Source organism: Sander vitreus, chromosome 24 (genome assembly GCF_031162955.1).
Source record: "Sander vitreus isolate 19-12246 chromosome 24, sanVit1, whole genome shotgun sequence".
In the NCBI taxonomy this organism is placed as follows: domain Eukaryota; kingdom Metazoa; phylum Chordata; class Actinopteri; order Perciformes; family Percidae; genus Sander; species Sander vitreus.
In genome coordinates this window covers 6,714,193-6,732,400 of record NC_135878.1, presented here as the reverse complement: position 1 = coordinate 6,732,400, position 18,208 = coordinate 6,714,193, and the positions used below count along the sequence as shown (strand labels likewise).

At 41.1% G+C, this 18,208-nt stretch overlaps 1 protein-coding gene across 1 annotated transcript in view; it reads right to left on the bottom strand.

Annotated features, from left to right (window-relative positions):
* Positions 1 to 937: 937 nt before the first annotated feature.
* The window catches only part of LOC144513029 (interleukin-1 receptor accessory protein-like 1), a 216,443-nt gene continuing 199,172 nt past the window's right edge, over positions 938 to 18,208 (bottom strand). Inside the window, exons 8-10 of the mRNA XM_078244090.1 lie at positions 15,801 to 15,947; positions 8,360 to 8,530; positions 938 to 2,730 (exon numbers count right to left, since the gene is read on the bottom strand). Of these exons, the coding sequence (XP_078100216.1) occupies positions 1,985 to 2,730; positions 8,360 to 8,530; positions 15,801 to 15,947 (1,064 nt within the window). The 3' untranslated portion in view covers positions 938 to 1,984. The remainder of the gene's footprint in view (positions 2,731 to 8,359; positions 8,531 to 15,800; positions 15,948 to 18,208) is intronic.

Below are 18,208 nucleotides of genomic sequence, written 5' to 3'. Positions count from 1 at the left end.
ATGTGAGAATAGCTCATTTCGTGTGATTTGATGAAATAGTACCGGTCATGAAGGAAGCTTTCCTCAGAGGAATAAAAGGACAATTTTGTGAATGAGAATGGTTCACTGTAGTTCGCTTTGGTCTAACTTACTCTAAGTAGCATTTCTATAGTATAGTTACATATACTCCAAGATTTAATTAGAATTTTAAAATACATTCTTGTCTCTCTTAAGCATTAATTACATCTTATTTGGAAGGGTTTCATTCTAAAAGGCTATTGGTGTTGAGGAGAATACGCCCCATGATACTCGTCAGTAGGTCAAAAATATAATTGATTACATCTATTAAAATGTTAATTTTTAATATTAATAACTAAACATGAATAACTATATCATCAAGTCAGCGACTGTTTAAAGGTATTTGAGACTCATTTTAGTCGTTATATTCCTAGGTCCTGTCACAACAGCAGTGCCAAGCAGCAGAGCCGACTTAGAGTGTTCAGAACCAAGATGTGAAAGCCTTACTTTATTTATCGAAGAGCACAACTCAACTGACAAATCATTTCCGCTGACAAGGGGAATGGCAAACAAATAACAGAGCTGTCATTTAAGAGGAAATGAATAACAGAGATACTTGTTTAGCCCTGGACAGCCTTGTTTGGTCCGTCAGAGGAAACCAGGTAGGATAAATGCTTCAGGTGACACTGGATGTCATGGCTTTCCTCTCCTCCCTCTGTACTGACATCATCGAAAGCGTAGCTCCGTCCTTGTTAAATCAACTGTGAATCGCTGCGATGCCTGTGAAATCAACAAACATAAAAAGCCTGCTGAGCTGCAATCCGTGGTTTGTATGAAATGTCAAAACTCCTCTTTTTAATAATGAAAACAAACTTTTTTTTTTCTCTTGCAATATAAGGGTAAGACATTTAGTGAATGACCTATTGATTTTTGTGAGCTGTGCAGTTCCACATAACAAAACATTGTTCTTTTTTATTATGTTTCCCCAATTCCTTCCATCAGAAATTTTATAGGTATAACATCTCAAAGCAAATATCCCTCAGTTACAAAAATAGACTTTTTCTTTTTTCATAAAATAATACACATAATTAATTTTTCGGTGATATAATCATCTGTTAAGGTAAATAGCAAGGCTGTTATTTTTTAAAGTAAATGTTATCATGAGAGAAACAGAGATTTGTGAAGCCTAGCACCAAATTATTCATATCCCATTTCACAGATATGACTTTTCCGAAAGCATTCGAATATGATCGATTTGTGAAACCCATCTTTTCCCTGCTCTCTGGACTCCATATTTTGCATATTCAGGTTGGGTCCAGATTTTCAACCCTTACAGCAGCCAGTGGAGCTGAAACTCCCAGAAATCCAAAACCAAATCATTCTCATGTCCCAAAGGCTGCGGCTTTAACCCTTCCTTCCCGGAAAAATCCCAAAGCTTTACTACTACACCAGCCAACAAATTAAGATAAAGGTAACAACGGTTTATCCAAAACTTCTCACAGGCCATTGCTTCACTTTTGTACAAACTGAAATGAAACAAAACAAAAAAAAGAGTCCCAACTGATGATAAAACATAAGAAGAAACAAGTCCCAAACACTGATGCTACAAAGAATTAGAAAAAACGTATGTACAGGACCCTGTATTCCTTGACTTTCTGGGTAAATGATCATAGGTGTTGGCTTGTGTTACGTGAGTGTTTATACAGGCATAAAAAAGTTTCTTTTTGTTGTTGTTCGGGGGTCAATAAAAGCTCTTATTGGACCAAAACAAAAACATCTGCCACCACCTCCATCCCCAATGTGTCCAGTGTGTCCTTCCTGTCCTCCCCCTGATGTTTCCTGGTGCAAATTCAACAGCAGCAAGTACTTCAGTGCCATTCAGGTCCATCTGGCTCCGGTGCATTCAGGGTCCAAGTGCCAGTGGTGAGTCCTCCCTGCGACGGACATCATATAGATCCACAGTCTATCCCGCTCGGCACCGTCTCTGTCACCAGATGACGCTGGAAATACTGGTCTCTCTGGGCAGCAGAGGCAGCATGGCGTTGTTGCCGTGGGCCTCCTCCAGACTTTGCTGGCGCGGCGACTTGGACTGTGGCCGCTGTCCGTTGATGAGCGTCATGGGGATGTTGCAGTAGGTGTGCTGGCTGCCTAGCGTAGAGAGCGTGGAGAGCGGTGGGAGTGGTGGGAGCGTACCGCCGGGCGGCAGGTCGTAGTCGTAGCTACGGTAATAATGTTTCTGCCTCATCTGGGTGTGGCAAGAGTTGTGGAAGGTGGAGCGCAAGTCCGGGTGTGCCGTCGCCATGGCGGTGGAGGTGGCTGCCGCCATGGAGATGGCCGAGACGGTCTGGAGCTCACCGAAGGGGCCTTGCTCGCTGACGTCCAGCACCTGCTCGTGAGAGATGCTCAGGGGCTCCATGCGCTTGAAGGGCATCTCGTAGAGCAGCTGCTTCCAGAACTTGGAGTTGAGCTTGTTGCTGGACGGCCCGCGCCACTTGATGACTGTCAGCATCTTGATGGTGTGTTTGAGGGCCTCCACTTCCTGGTAGTTCATGATGCCGCGCAGCTCGGCGCACTCGATCAGGATGACTTTGATCTCGCCAGTCACCAGCATGTTGCGCAGCCTCGTCTCCAGCTCAAAGATGCTCCACCCCCTCCGCACCACATAGCTGGGTGTCATGACGATGATGAGGCGCTTGCTCTGATCCACACAGCGTGCTACGTCCTCGATGTAGGCTGAATACACAGACAAAAATGAAGTGATAGATAACTTTGTATGAATAGCAGTACAAATGAAAAGCATATATACTCTCATGACCTTTTTTTTTTTACTTGCTTGCATACTGTATTTATTTTAGATCACTTTAATTGTACACAAAAGTACACAGAGCTTATGTTTGATGAAAATACGAAGAAACGTATCACACCGGCTATTTGAAGAACTCTCTTGGCCTCGTAGCGACTGCTTTCCAAACTGCTCTCTTTCTTTTATCAAATTTCCAAATCCAACTAACGCTAAACGAAAAAGCTTAATTTTTAAAGAAATATTTAAGATTGAAGTGTTTAAAACAAATCTGATGATGTCTCAAATCTACAGTAAGACTAAGTTATTCCACGCCCTGGCATGAGGATATTGAGCCATAAAATAAAGATAAAATAGATACCGTATTCTGACTTGAATAAACAGCTAAAGCCTCTGCAGCATTTAATTTAATAATAAGATGTACAGAATCATAGAGAAAAACAACAGGAAGGGGATCACTTGGTTCGACTATAAAATGACAGTAAACATAAAACACTCAAGCCAAACAGGATACCTACAGTATGTGACTCTTAACACCTGACGATAAAATAAGTGTGTGTTCACGTCCCTAATGAGCAGCTCAGCTGCTTGCGTAATAATGAATCTGATTAAGTGTTTCCTCAGGCCTATCCCGGGTGTCAGGAGGAGGAGGAGGAGAGGTGTGTGTGTGTGTGTGTGTGTGTGTGTGTGTGTGTGTGTGTGTGTGTGTGTGTGTATGTAAGTGTGTGTGTGTACAGCTAATGCCTGATTTTAGCCTTTCTTGGCATGGACAAGTACAGAGTGACTCCTCAACAGCAGGTAGACAGGATTAACTGGGCTTCACTTCCCAATCTAAGTTTACGACCCTCTTGGTGGTGTTCATCTCCTCTCTGTCCTCTTCTCCATGTCTCAGAATGAACTCCTTCTTTCATATCACACTCTGCCTGAGGCTTCACGATGAGAGAGACCAGATTAGAGTAAACTTGGATTTGAAGTTGCCCTTTACTTCGACATAACAAGTCAATCTCTTTGCTGTTAGGTAATTGGTCCTTATGCGGTAATTCGTCACAATGTGTCCCCAGAGCTAAAACTCCCCAGTAGGGTTCGAGCTTATTTAGTTTAAGTTCAAGCAATCAGGCGAAAACAAGTTTTTCTTTTATCTTATCATGAATAAAACAAATGGGAATGGATAAATGGATACTATATAATTAGCTAATGAGGCGTAGTTTCATTTTATGTTTTGAATTGATTAAACTGAAAGTAAATCTGCCCTCTTGGGGTGCTGTCTGGTAACACTTTATAGCTTTATGGATTAACTTCCTCCATTCAGAGACCTCACAAGCTTTGCAATCAAAGTAGTGCATGTGTAATAATTGATTCCTGTCTACATAAAAACAAAATCAACGCTAAATTACATGAGGCAGAAAATCACTGTTAGCCTGCTGCTCTATATAGTTTCTCTCAATTTTTAAAAAGGGAAAAGCCCATTGTGACAACTAATCAGTACATGTTGGACAGAACAAAATGAACTACATATATTAGTATTCCTTTGCTATTCAGCACATTTATCATCTAACAAACACCTGAGGTGTCAAACACTTTGGAAATGTAAAGTTGCATTTAGAGTTCATTCCCTATTCTACGAAGCTAGACTGGCATTTATGTCAGTAAATTAAAAATGTTGTAGGCATTTGCTTGCTCTTGGGGGAATTACTGGAATTGTTGGGTCTTTTGTTGGGTAAATTATAGAGTGTGGTCTAGACCTACTCTATGAAGTGTCTTGAGATAACTCTTGTTATGATTTGATACTATAAATAAAATTGAATTGAATTGAAAATTGAATCTTTCCTCCATATTGTGTGTCCGGTTTTGACAAGTAACCCACTGACTTGCAATGAGGTTGTTAATTACCAGCAGGGAAATCTCAACTTCCAACTTCCTCGCAGCAGATATTTTCTCAAATTTAGTTGCTGGCACAACCAGTAACTAGGATTTCTAACAACAAAGCAACAGCTACAACTCAGAGGAAGATCAGAGGTTGTTACATTTTAGTTACAACTCTCCTCAGCCACCATACAACAGACTAAAAGATCATCATAGTCTCCCCCCTTAAGTCCCAAGACTATCAAGACTGATTGTCTTTCTATAAATTGTGCTTACACCTGAATTTCATTTTCAGTTTTGAGGCATCATGATTCCAGGTGGAAAGCAGTCAAAGTATTTGATGTCTGATTGGGGAGACCACATGTAGCTATAAAGTTTAGATGATACAACATGTTGATTATATTTCTGGGACTGGCTGTCTGTTTGATTAGTTTTGATGCACTCCACACATCTAATTTCCATTAGGTCATTCAGGTTAATGCGAGTGAAAAACATTTAATAATTCATGTTTTATGCAGGCGTTATAAGTTGTAACTAATGGCTTTATAAATGGTTAATAAATAATGAATGCTGTAGTAATGCTATTACTGACCAGACGATTATGTTCACGTATGAAGCCTTTAGTTACAACGCATAAACCCTTACAAATTATAACTTATTATAAAGGGTCACCAAAATGATTTGACTGATTTGATGAGAGAATCTACATCAGTGAGCGTTCAAAATCTGGGGGAAAAAGTACCTCTAAGTAGTCTTGTGTCATCCTGGAAATGATCATTGGTGAAACCTAAACATAGATATTTACATTCAAAGTATTATCAAAAGATTTGCAGAAAAGCATTTAAAAAAAAACAAAAAATAGTTCTGTCAATGTGGGGACATGGCTCTGGCATAAACTGTGTTTCTCCACTGGTGTTCCACTGGTAAAACGGTAATTGCGCTAACCAGTTTATTCCAGTTTAATATGGGACATGTAGCATAAAAAAGCCGAGGAAAAGCCTTTTATTTTGGTGGCAGGAGTTCAGCCAGGTTGTACCTTTGCTGCAATATATTAAAATAGTAAATACACTAGATATATAATAAATCTATTAGAATAGTGAGATGTTTAAAATGTTAAAAATAATCCAGCATACTGTGGAATAACAAGTTACTTATCAGCGGCTCAGGAGAAGTATTGTTGACACCCAAAATGGCCAAACTGTGTTTATCTACAGCCATGGATTATGCTTCATTATATCAACTGTTGAGATGCTAATAAATTCCCAATGGGAACTAAATGTTTACACATAGACACAATAAGCCAGTGAGCTGTGCCAGCGAGCCAGAATAGCGGCAGACGCACTTTAGATTCCTCTCAATCCTTGCATTTTTATGCCATTTTTCCCATATTACAACAGTCCCCGCGCATCGAGCACATAATCACAGCAAGGGATTCGGTTTATAACCTTGGCACAATGCCACTGAAGAGGAACATGATTAGTAATGGCGGTATGTGGGGGAAGACAGGCAGATGCAAGTATTCAAATGGAGGCTAATAACATAATGATATTATCAAACTCATCTGTGTGATGAGTTAATCAAAGATAAGCACGGGGCACGGTGAGACGCTCCATTAGGAATATACTGTGGCAAAACATGCATTAATATCCATGCATAAAGAGCTTTTTGATTGTACAGCTGACATCATTATAGAGCAGCATGCAGAGGTACAGTTTGTATGGAGCTAGATCAGGACATGGACTGTAATAATAGGGCTGGCTCTTTCCACCAATTATGCTTTATATGTAATTCAGCTATGATGCCTCCCACAGGCTTTACGTTGTGTAGATAATGCACTTTAAATACTGGAGTACATAAAAAGTCCAGACCTTTTCTAGTAAGTACTTTTAAGGCATAATGTATAGGCTTTCATAAGTCACTTTCACGAAGAAAGCCTGCAGGAGAGGCTGCAGGGACCGAACTCAACACATGTTACAGATTAGATGCTAAAACATTTTATGAATTCAAGAGCAAGGTAGACTGACTTCGTAAACTCCTGTGGTGGGAGAAGTATTTAGAAAGCAATGAAAACTTCCCTCCAGTAAAAAGTACAGTCGGTTAAGTATTAACTGCATAAAAGGGCTCTTCCGAGTGATTATAGGTACATTATATTATTGGCTTACCATAACTGAAGCATTAAATGCAGGCAGCATTTTAATGTTGCATCTACTGGAGGTGGAGCACTTTTTACTTACTTTAAATACTTCTGGCTAGTTAAATCCATAACAATGCCAATACCATATTTTATAAAATGATCAAATGCTTTGTTTAATCAACCTAAACTCGTAAGCAAATTCCAATGAAGTTATTTTCAGTCAAGCATGATTTATCTATTTATCTATTCACATGTACAGAATTAAAATTGCATATTTTAGATTAATTGAGCTGTTATAAAATTGTCTCTCCCTCAAAACTATCTGACTACTTTTGTCAGGCGATAATAATACTGTATATTAGTTACCAATGTTTTATTTCTTTGTGTCGGATTCATGAAACATAGTTACGTGTAATCAGAGACTCTTCAACCCTGTTTCTTAATATACGGCCTCCCTGCACAGCATGCCTACTAGTGCAGGGAGGAAGCATTAAAAACAAAGCCAAACTAAACTTCAGGGGTTCTTCAGAGGCGCTGCTAAGAACACTGGGATACTTTGAAGACCCAAACAGATTATTATAAGCTAAAGGTTCCTTGGATAGCCACAAGTCGAACCATTGTTTGGAGGTGCTTTTAGCAGCGGTTCCCAACCTTTTTTGTCAGAGGTTAAAAGTTTTCACACACTCTCAATCACGGCACATGGTGTTTAGGTGTTACAGCTGACTTAATATGTGGATATATTTTTTTGTAAATTTTTTCAAGGATTTTTTTTAAGCTACTCCACAATCTTTCGAAGGTTCCCTGGCAACTGTGGAAGTACCAAAACATTGGGAAAAAAGTACCCGCAAACTGCTATCTTGTTCCCAGGCTTTACCCGAGGAAGACCATTTGTGGTTGAAAACATTGTCAAGACCACGCAAATTAAAGAAGACCTGGGAAAAAGACAGCCGTGTGCAGGTACTTTTTTTTACATCTTTTTTGCCTATTGTTACCCAGCACCTGGGAAAAATGTATGGATGTGTGTGTGTGCCTCCTAACTGCAAAAGTACCCCCGAGCATACAAGTAACTCTGGTTGGGAATCACTGCTTTTAGGACTGCAACACTTAAAACAGTGCCAACAGTTTCTTCCGTTTTTCTCATGCTAATGTGATGTCTGTGTTACCATCATTGCAACTTTGTTTTCTTATATAAGCTGGAATATGATGTGTATTTAGTGAATATATTATTGATAACAAGCAGCTTGTATTCAATTAACTACTGAAATGAAAGAAATAATGCCAAATGATGACACTTGTTTTTGCCACAACAATTTAAACTGAAGAACCCCTAAATGTCACCTTTTATATACTGATCCACTTCAGTTTAGCCAGTGGTTAGAAAAAGCTCATTTCATGATGATCAGATTAAAAACAATGACGGTTTTACAGTTCTAGTTACACCACAACACAAATGCATCACAGAGAACCACAAACAAGGCATATCACCACGGCACTGACAACACGAGCAACACCAAGCGACAAAACATTCGACACAACTTGACATCGCCGTGAGAGAGAGAGCTTACTTCCTGTGGGGATCAAGTCCCTGTCTGGAATGAAGAGTTTATACCCATAATGCTTCTCCAGAACGTCGGGGAGGATCTCCAGGGCAAAGCGCTCCTCCTCTCGGGTCTCCTGGCTCCACTGGTCCGGGTCCACTTTAGTGTAGGACAGGTAAGCGTCATAGTCCTTGTTATCTGCAGGTAGAGGGGGGGAGACGGACACGGAGATGGGTGACATGTCACAGCTCCTGACGCACACCAGCAGAGTTTATTCGCAGAGTCTTTAGTGTCCTCAGATCTTTTAAACCAGACCCTTTAATTCAGTTTTAGAATCTCTGCTATCAAGCAGGTGCAGAGAGAGAAAATAAATCTGTGGTCTCAGCAAACTAAATTAAATAAAGTCTGTTCCCTTGAATACATGCATCACTTCATGTATGCACATTAGGAAGCTCCCAAAACCACTTTGCTCCAATTAAAAGGTGTATATCTTTTATGATTTGGACATAATGTTTCCTGCTTTGGTCAGCAAAGTTATGCGCTGCGATACCCCAGATGCTCGCAATCTATTTTCGTACTGGTGCACAGAGAGCTATTCATTCACTGGGAGATTTCATTGAGACAGGACGCCTCCATTACACTGACCTCTGGGCACTTCTGCCCATCTGAGTGCTTTTCATTACAGCTCCGTCCCCACTGACGAATAATGTTAGCTTGATAGCTACTTTGCCCACTGCAGGCAAAACAAATTAGACTCCAGCCTGAGCTAAATGCCCAACATTGCCTGCTAGGCTGACGCGCAGCATGGCCACATGAAAGCTATGATTGATGACGGATTTGAAAGGACAGGGTGGAGAGACGGAAAGTGAAGAAGTGAGGGGAGACTTTAAGGTTTCTTCTCAAGCTGGAGCACTTCACTACAATGAGTCGTGTAAATAGAAAACATGAAAATGACATCCCAGAGCTTCTGACTACTACAAGAAGGAGGTAACAGCCTCCAGGTCGTGCAGTAACAACTCAACTCTGATGTTGTGCTTAAAGCGGACTGAACAACCAAACCACTTCATCAATTAGGGTGATTTGGTCCTTTACTTGGAGACTCTTTTTTTTGACATTGCATGACCACTGTATGGCCAAAAGAATTTGGACATCGGCCACATACTGTATTTATGTACTTTTGATCCTGGGCTGTCATGGTTTCGACTAGGCAACTTAGTCCCAATCTTTATGCTACAGCTTACAATGAAATCTACAACTACAACTTTGTGCAACATTTAGAGAAGGTCTTTTTCTGCTTCTACATGCCAATGCCCCCGTGCACAAAGCCAGGTCCATAAATAATTCCCAGTTTATTGTTGAATACATTGACTGGCCTGCACAGAGTCTCTATCCAACATCTTTGGGATGAATGGCCCCTTCTGATTCTGATCTGCCAGTTGCGACTGTAGTTACTCAGCCACAGATCCGATCCGATGCATGTCATATTTTGGGGTCATATTCATCAGAAAGAAATAAAAATATCAGATTCTATGTAGTTATTTATTCACTAAAACCCTCATGTCTTTGCCACAAAAGAAGGGGGGAAATCAGAATTGGGACACTCTGAGTTGTGATGTGAACACAGCCTTTGAGGTAATCTCATTAGAGACAGAAGCAGGCTTTGGATCTATGAGTTCTTTTTGTCATTATGATTCCAGTTCCTTTGCTTTATAGCAACCACCTGCAGTGTGAGTGCTGTGAGGTGATGGTTTAACCCACCAAGACATTGGAGAAGAAGGGAGCTGAGGATGAGAGAGTCGGGTCAAAGAGAGTAAAAGAGCAGCAGGGTTTAAGAGGAGGGATTTTGGGATTGTACCTCACTACAGTATCCCCTTTTTTGGAAGCTTTTAACATCCTCTCTATTTTACACTCTTGCCTCTCTCTGGGCCACTGTCAACAAGATTCACTGACTTCCAAATGGGTAATCTTGATATTTGGCACTCTCACATAACATGACACTACGTAATTAATCAAACAACATGCAATTCATTTTACAACATCAGGGAGGGACATGTAAAAATGATATGTAAAGGGGTGATGTAATGTAACATCATATTCACTGAGTATAACTAACTCCAAGGCTTATATTCTACTTATCTGTGACATAAATCTCAGTTTTCCTCTAGTATCATTTAAATGAAATCTGTGTAGGCAGATCAGGGGCTATTTCAGTGGAGCTGAGGAGGCGGAATGACCCTGTTGTTGCACCTTGAGGAGTCACTCCTTACAGTAGACTGGTGAGTATCTGAGAGCGCAGCGCACCTCTGAAACCACATCAAGCACTCCTCCATCCCACATATGCCGACTGCGATGGGACTGACGCTCACTGCACTCGGAGGGGCGAGGTAATATATGCATGTGCATATAGAGCCCACAGTTAGATTGTGAACTCTTGAACTCACGGTGGAAAGCGCCAAGAGAATTGGAGGCGTAATCTCTGGGATATTTCTGGGCTCCATTACATTTAATTGAGAGTAGATTGGAACGTAGCACACACACTTAACTCTGAAGCTACAAAAGCATGTGAGGTTAGCTGCTAATGAGTATCTGAGCACTTTTAAACACGCTGTTTTGTTTTCCATAACTAATAAACAGCTACCTGAGGTTGTATAGGGCTGTGACTGATGATTAATTCCATTATCAAACTCATTCTTCAGTCAATAGAATGTCAGAAAAAGTAAGGTAACGCTTTAGGATTACTGGTTTGTATTTTCGGAATAATTTTTAAGACGTTTACTGGAAATAACTGTATGTAATTTGGAGCTATTTATAAGGAAAACAGAGACAAATTGGTACATTGTACGTTTGTACTCTGTTTGACAAGCGATCAAGGTCTATAATTATATATTAGACTGTCCTGGTTTTAATGATGGGAGATGATGTTTGTTACATCTAACTATGAGTATATACTCTTTTATTTAAAGTTTTTTTTTGTGCCATTATTTGATAGGACAGCTTAGATATGAAAGGGGAGAGAGAGGGGGAATGACATGCAGCTATGGGCTGCAGGTCGGAACCGAACCCACGGCTGCTGCGGCAAGGACTGAGCCTCTGCATATGGGCGTGTGCTCTACCAGGTGAGCTAACTAGGCGCCCAACTATATACTCTTTGAGGGGTCATCGTGGAATAAAGAAAAGTCTAAAGGTTTAAGTCCAATTAACTAATTCCAAATACTTGCTCCGTAACCAGGAGTGTCTTTTAGTCAGTGCACAGGTGCAGCAGGTTACCTGAACATACCAAAATAACAACTCAACAAATTAGATATTAAAGTTTCCAACAACAAATAAATGATGTACTTGGGTTTGATGGAACTTTTCTTTCAAGGACACTTATATTTTCCCTACAATTAGTACCAAATTAAAAGTTCAATTAAGCAAACATGCTCAGAAATTAGCATTACCAAATGCCCATCACGACCACTCAGAGCTCAACTGACTCCTTCAAATGTCTTGTTTTGATTGACCGACTCACCCAAAACTCAAAGGAGTGAATTTACAGTAATATCAAACAGAAAAAGCAGCAAATCTTCACATTAGAAAAACTGGAAGCAATGAATGTTTGGCTGGATAAACAACCCAAATGATTTAAGGATAGATCAATTAATCGACTAATCGTTTTAGCGCTAGATGTTTTCACATTTTTAAAATACAGTGTCTATATATTTATCTGTGGTGATCAATGTTTCACCCTCACAGCAGCTATTTATCGTGAACTCTCCATTTGTCTCATTTGTTTGTCATTACATGTGACAATATCACTGGAAAAACAAGACACCATTTGACCTTCTGATTACAAATGAGCTACTCTGTGATGTTTACCTCTGCATCTTAAATATGCAAATTAAACGGGATGCATTACAGCTGTGTGCGAGATGTGAAAACTATTAATACTCAGTATCTCCAAACTACACTGAACACAGACGGAGCCTCATAATTCCACGGCGTGCTGACAACACTGACATTTGTATTTATGGCAGAGTGTTGAAGAGTAACCACCTCCTTGAAAAGCTCACTCGGCTGTTGTCATCATGAAGCCTATTATTGATTCTACTGACACCCACACAATGTGACAACTGAGAGGTCTTTAACTAAATAGTGGCGCTGACAAATAGCTGACAGTCCATCCCATTGTCACGTAAAGCTTACAATTTTACATCTGGCAGAAGAGGGAGGCAGGCGTTCAATTAGTTCTTTGAGTAGCCACAATGAAACACAATCACTTTCTTGGTAGTGTGTGCAGATTTATGTCGGGGGGAAAAAAAAAATCTCTGTGCATCCCAGACACTGGCAAATAATGACAAATATGTGTTGCATGCAGCTACTTCTCCTTGTCAGTGCAGTGGTTGCCATGGAGATAAGATCTTGGTTAAGCATCTCCTGCCAAAGCTTAGCGACTGTGTTGTCTCCACTCAACTGGCAACCATTTCCAGTTTGGTTTCTATTGAACGCTTTACCTTTCGCTATTCACCTACAGTACACGTCACTAGAACTCAGAGATGACTTGAGGTGCGTGCACGTTTGCGAATGTGCGCGCGCCAGAGGTGGCAGTGGAGTGATCTAATCGACCGCGGTGTGGAGAAAAGTATCAGGGGTCTCCTGAGAGCTCCGGAGGCAGCGTGCTGTGTCTTATTGAACCTGATCCCCTTATAGAGGAGAACAAATTGAAAATCTGTTCCTCTCTCCAAGCACTCACTCGGGTGGCATAATTAAAGGAGACAATTGCTGTTTGGCGTTAAGTTCAAGGCCCGACATCTTTTCTTCCCTTTTTCAACACAACTGCCTCTGGGCCATCCATTAAGGCAAAGCTCCGCTTTCTGCAGCCAAAAGCCCAACACAGCCAGAGGTAATGACTTTCATTGAAATGTCCTATGTAGCAGCCATCACAGTAAAGCAGAGCTGGGAGTGTATGAGAGGCGCAGAATACTTTATTTTACCTTTTAACGCTCATAACTCTCTTGCTGTCTCTCTTTCCACTACGTACAGTCCCTCAGCCTCTCCAAACTAATCTCATTCCCCTTGAATTCATTGCAGCGCTGGTACTTGAGAGACTCATTACAGGGAAATCAAATTAAAACTTGCTCCTTGTCTCGGTTTGATGCATTCTCAAGCCAAGACTCATCCGCAGGGCCCAATCAGAGCCCCCCCCCCCAGAGTTAATGTTTTTGTCTGGCACAGGGATTGTGTTTTCATTTGTTTTATCGAAAGTGTTCGGCAAAATATATTATCCTTTCACCCTTGCACTTGCTCATGTGCGGTTTGCATTCAGACACATGGGAAACCATCAACAGTAGACGCATACATGAGCAGGATCCCAACCCAACCCCATCTTAAAGGGGTGATAGAATGATTATATAGGGTATTTCACACTGTTCCTTAAAGGCATACTATGCAACTTTTCCCTCTTCGGTCCCCCTACATGTTGTCTCATTGGAACTACAGCCGCGCAAGCTGTAGTTCCAATGAGACAACCTGTAGGTGTTGAACCGTATATGTTTGAGCCTGAATCAGAGGATGAATCTGATGTAGAGGAGCAACCAGTCACCCGTAGATTGGAAATGACTACTTCAGAGTAGTAAGTTTTGCCATTTAGCATTTACTTGCACCACGACCGGCAGTCACCTTTTCTGGGGTACCTAGACCACCAACTACCGCTGACCTGGAGCACCACGACCGGCAGCTCGCGATGAAATGTGAAAAGTGTCAGCATTCCCTGTACAACCTGGAACACTGCATTTACGACCGTGGTCAATATCCTTGAAAAACTTCCAAACTTTCTTCTTTGTTAGCGCGCAGCTAAACTAGTGTCTGAGACCAACGCTGGTCTGCATGTAAATTTTGGGGCGTGACAAAGGTACAGACCAGAGCCAAATAAGGTACAGCCACCGAGTTGACGTCAACTATTAGCTTCGTTGAAATTCGCCCGTTTTCAGCAGCAGTTTCAAATTGTGAAATTTGCATAGGAAAGAGGGGTCAATGGGACTTTGAGGTTCTCTGTATGCACATTTTACCCACCGAACTGTCGTTATTCAACTATGACAAGGTAAACTCGGTTTTGCATTCTATCACCCCTTTAATGTTTTCTTTATACGTGTTGTTCAAGTTTGCCACCAACTTGTCTACTTTAGTAAGTAAAAGAAAACCTACATTTCCTTTATTAACAACTCAAAATAATGTCACTGTCTTATGTTACTCAATTTAGCAGAGTACAGATATCAACAGCCAGAGCGACACTGGTGCTACTTTCATTTGTACCTGTAGCAAGACAATAATTAAAAACTGGTTGGTTGCTCAGTTGCAATAAGCAGAGCCAAGGCAGTTGTAAACAGGAAAGTCTGTTTCCCTGAGTCTTTTCAGTATTCCCTCATAACACTACTGCAGTGTGACAAAACAGGGTTCCACCAGATTTAACGAGTAATAAACACAGCTGCGTGTTTTCTGCAAATGGCTGGTACTGACAGCATTGTGGACAGTAACTGTTCTGACAGTGGTCTTCAAATTTGTAGGTTTTCTAAGAATGTTGTCGTTGGAGAAAAATGAATTTCCCCCAGTATGATTTACACCATTGCTGCTTGATTCAAAAGGCGCTGACACCAATACGTGACAATTATAGCAAATACGGTATATAAGAATGTGATCACGTTATTTTGTCTGCCTGTGTTTATGCTGGTTATGCACTGGAATGATAATAAGAAAAATGCACGACAACCAAATGTAACCTGAAACACAAAACCCGTCCCCAGCAGCTGCTGTATTTACAGTGTTTAAGTGATCAAGGCTGCGTTTTTCTTTTAAAGCTAAACTCTGCAGCTTTCTCCAGTTGGAGGCTCTGAAACGCAGCAGGTGGGAACGGTTTGAAAACCTGAACTTCATCAGTCATGCATTTTTATGTCAGGGAACAGCACCCAGCATGAACATTTTTACAAGGCTGGCTTGTGATTACTTTTTACAGGGATGCAAATATGACAAGAAAAGGAACCACATCAGACTGGTGAGTCATTTGCGGCTGTCTGGGAGACAGTTCACCGAATATTTTGCATACATTTTTTGATTTAGCTCAGTGAGTTAAAAAGGTTCACTGAAATTGACATAATTTCTCAGTTAGGAATGATGGGAGTATCTTTTCTGTATCATTTAGACTGATAAAACAGGTGCGTATTAACGTAACGATAGTGCTACATGCAGCTTTAAGATATGAAAAATAGCCCAGGTGTTTTCTGAGTAAATATAAATTTGTGCAGAGCAGCACTGATACTGCTCAGGTTAGAGATTTGATTCCTTCTGAGGAAAGAAAGGATGCTTTCACAGCAGAGGAAGGCGCTTTTGAAATCATCCACTAAACAGAAACTGCACACTGTGCTATCACAGATTATGGAGGATGATTATATAACGGTGTCAAATAAATTATGTCTTGCACCTTATCTCATCTTACCTCCATCTATATCCTCACTGCCGAAGTGGTTCCTGTAGAAGAGCATGAGCTCAATCCTGTAGCACTTGTACAGCGTCACCAGACAGATCAGCAGCATCAGGATGGCTCCCAGACCTCCGGCCAGCTCCACCGTGTACATCAGCTCTGCTAATATGGCAAAGAGGGAGAGAGACTTTTTATTAACCTTTAAGTAAAACTAAGAAAACAAGCACCCTGGCATAGTTAACATAGTGCCACACACATAAAGCATTCAGTATACAATCCTGATCCCAATTTCTGACCAGGAAATCAATTCCCTTATTTCTCTTGAAAGTGTCTGGTATTGTCACAATGCTGTTCTTTTATACCAGCATGGACAGAGCTGTCTTCAGCTATTGTCCATCTATACTGCAAAATGTTTTTATTATTTATGAGCTATTTCTATATGTTTTTATGTTTTGGATTTGAAAAAGCAAGCGTACAAAATTTGCTTTAAAATCATTACATTTATAGGCACTTTAGTTGGTTGAATAGTGTGACAGATAAGCTTTGTCACGTTTAACATTTTAATTACTGGTTACAGGTTACTGCCGACATTTCATGCTGGGAGACTATATTTATTCTCTTAGATTCTACAAAATGTCAGAAAGTTGCACAGTAACACATCACGATCTTCCCCTCCATCTTATTTCTCTGCTTTTATGTATGTTAAAGTTGGCCTGCATCCACAGGGTTTGAATCCCAGATTACACTTTGAAGATAATCCAGCGGAAACATCAATACATGTGAAATAATGCATGATAGAGTCATGACGGATGAAAAACGTTGGACGAGCTATTGAGAAAAGATTCTATGATTCTACTACTGTATTTGTTTGGAAAAAGCATCTCCTGCAGCTGTATTGTGTTTGCGTTTCTTGCTTTTCCTCTCCATCCTTTCATGTTGCTTATATTTTCATTAGGGCTGGGTTGTATCCACATGAAACATAACTCTAACTGGAATGAAAGTACAACTTCCATACCTGTCACTTAATGCCTCGTGGTTTGATTGGATAATAAAAAAATCACATTGAAGCAACGGGTGCGACAATAGCATATGACAGATCAGACCGCTACACTTATGAAGATACATGTGTGTACGGCTGCAGAGAGGTGCGAGGCAGGGGAAAGTGCCTGGCTGTTAGCTGAAACGCCTGTTTGTCGACAGATCGAAAGCGGTCTGCTCTCCCCGCCATCTGTCATCACTGCAGTCTGACATGAACTCATGAAAAGCATCAGTGAAAGCTAAATTCAAACTGCAGGACTTCACTGTTGATATTTCAGTCTTACACACACATTCTAAATTGTGTTACTTGTAGTTTTTCAAGAAGGACAGGGGCAAAATATTCAGCAAGACTAGTAGTGTTATTCAGGAGGATGAAAGGTGATATTTCACACTACAGGACAATGGACTCCATTAAGCTCCTTGGTCCAGTAACTTGCCTTGAAAACCAAGTCGTTTGCTTTGTCTTCTCATGATTTTGTCTCTTTTTCAAGGCTTTCTTTTTCTTTTTTTACCGTGTTTTCTGTCGGATATCACTCCATCTCTTGCAGTTCAACATTTCCTCTTGGCTACGCCTCACAAAAGCTGGGTGGTCAGCCTTCATTGGCTGACTAATGGATAACAGTAAAAGGATGGAATCGCTGCAATGCTGCACACACACATAAACATGGATGGAGAGGACTCGCAACGCACGTTTAACCTCGTTAGAGTGCGCAATGCCCATTCCACTGCAGCGGCCATCATGCTGACAGCTGCCATGATGAAGGACGATGTTCGGGAGAGCTAACGAGTGTGGCCCGCGCCGCTTCATCACGCCTGTCTGGCCAATGACCTTCAGCCAAACTTACGGACATAAAAACGCAAACAAAAGAGCAAACAAACTCGGGGCAGAATGAACACAGGTTTTCCCGTCGAGTCTCTGACTTCCTCATCTTGTCTCAGTTTCTCAGCCTGGGAATCATGCTGAAGTAGTTTACTTTTCTTGGGAGAGGTGTTGTGGCTAACAAGCACTGTGAGAAGATGGATCCAAGCAACTCCACTTCTCCCTCACTTCATCTCCACTATCCTCTCCACCTCAGCTTTGCCCTCTCGCCTCATTGAACCCTGCTTCTCTCCCCAGATATCTGGACAGTGTAACGAGCCAGCTGCTCCTCAAGCAGCAGAGATTACAATGGAAGAGGCCAATTCTTCTCTGCGTAGCATCCATTGTAGCAATGCTGCAGTGGGACGGATTAAGACAAATTAGCTCCTGATGACTTGAAGAATGGATTTGATGGAGCCACATGGCATCAGACGATTCATCACCCCTTTTTCTCCCTCTGTTACTGCATCTCTCTAGGGAGAGAGATGAAAAGAGAGACGAGGAAAAGGCAGAGTGGGGGTTGAAT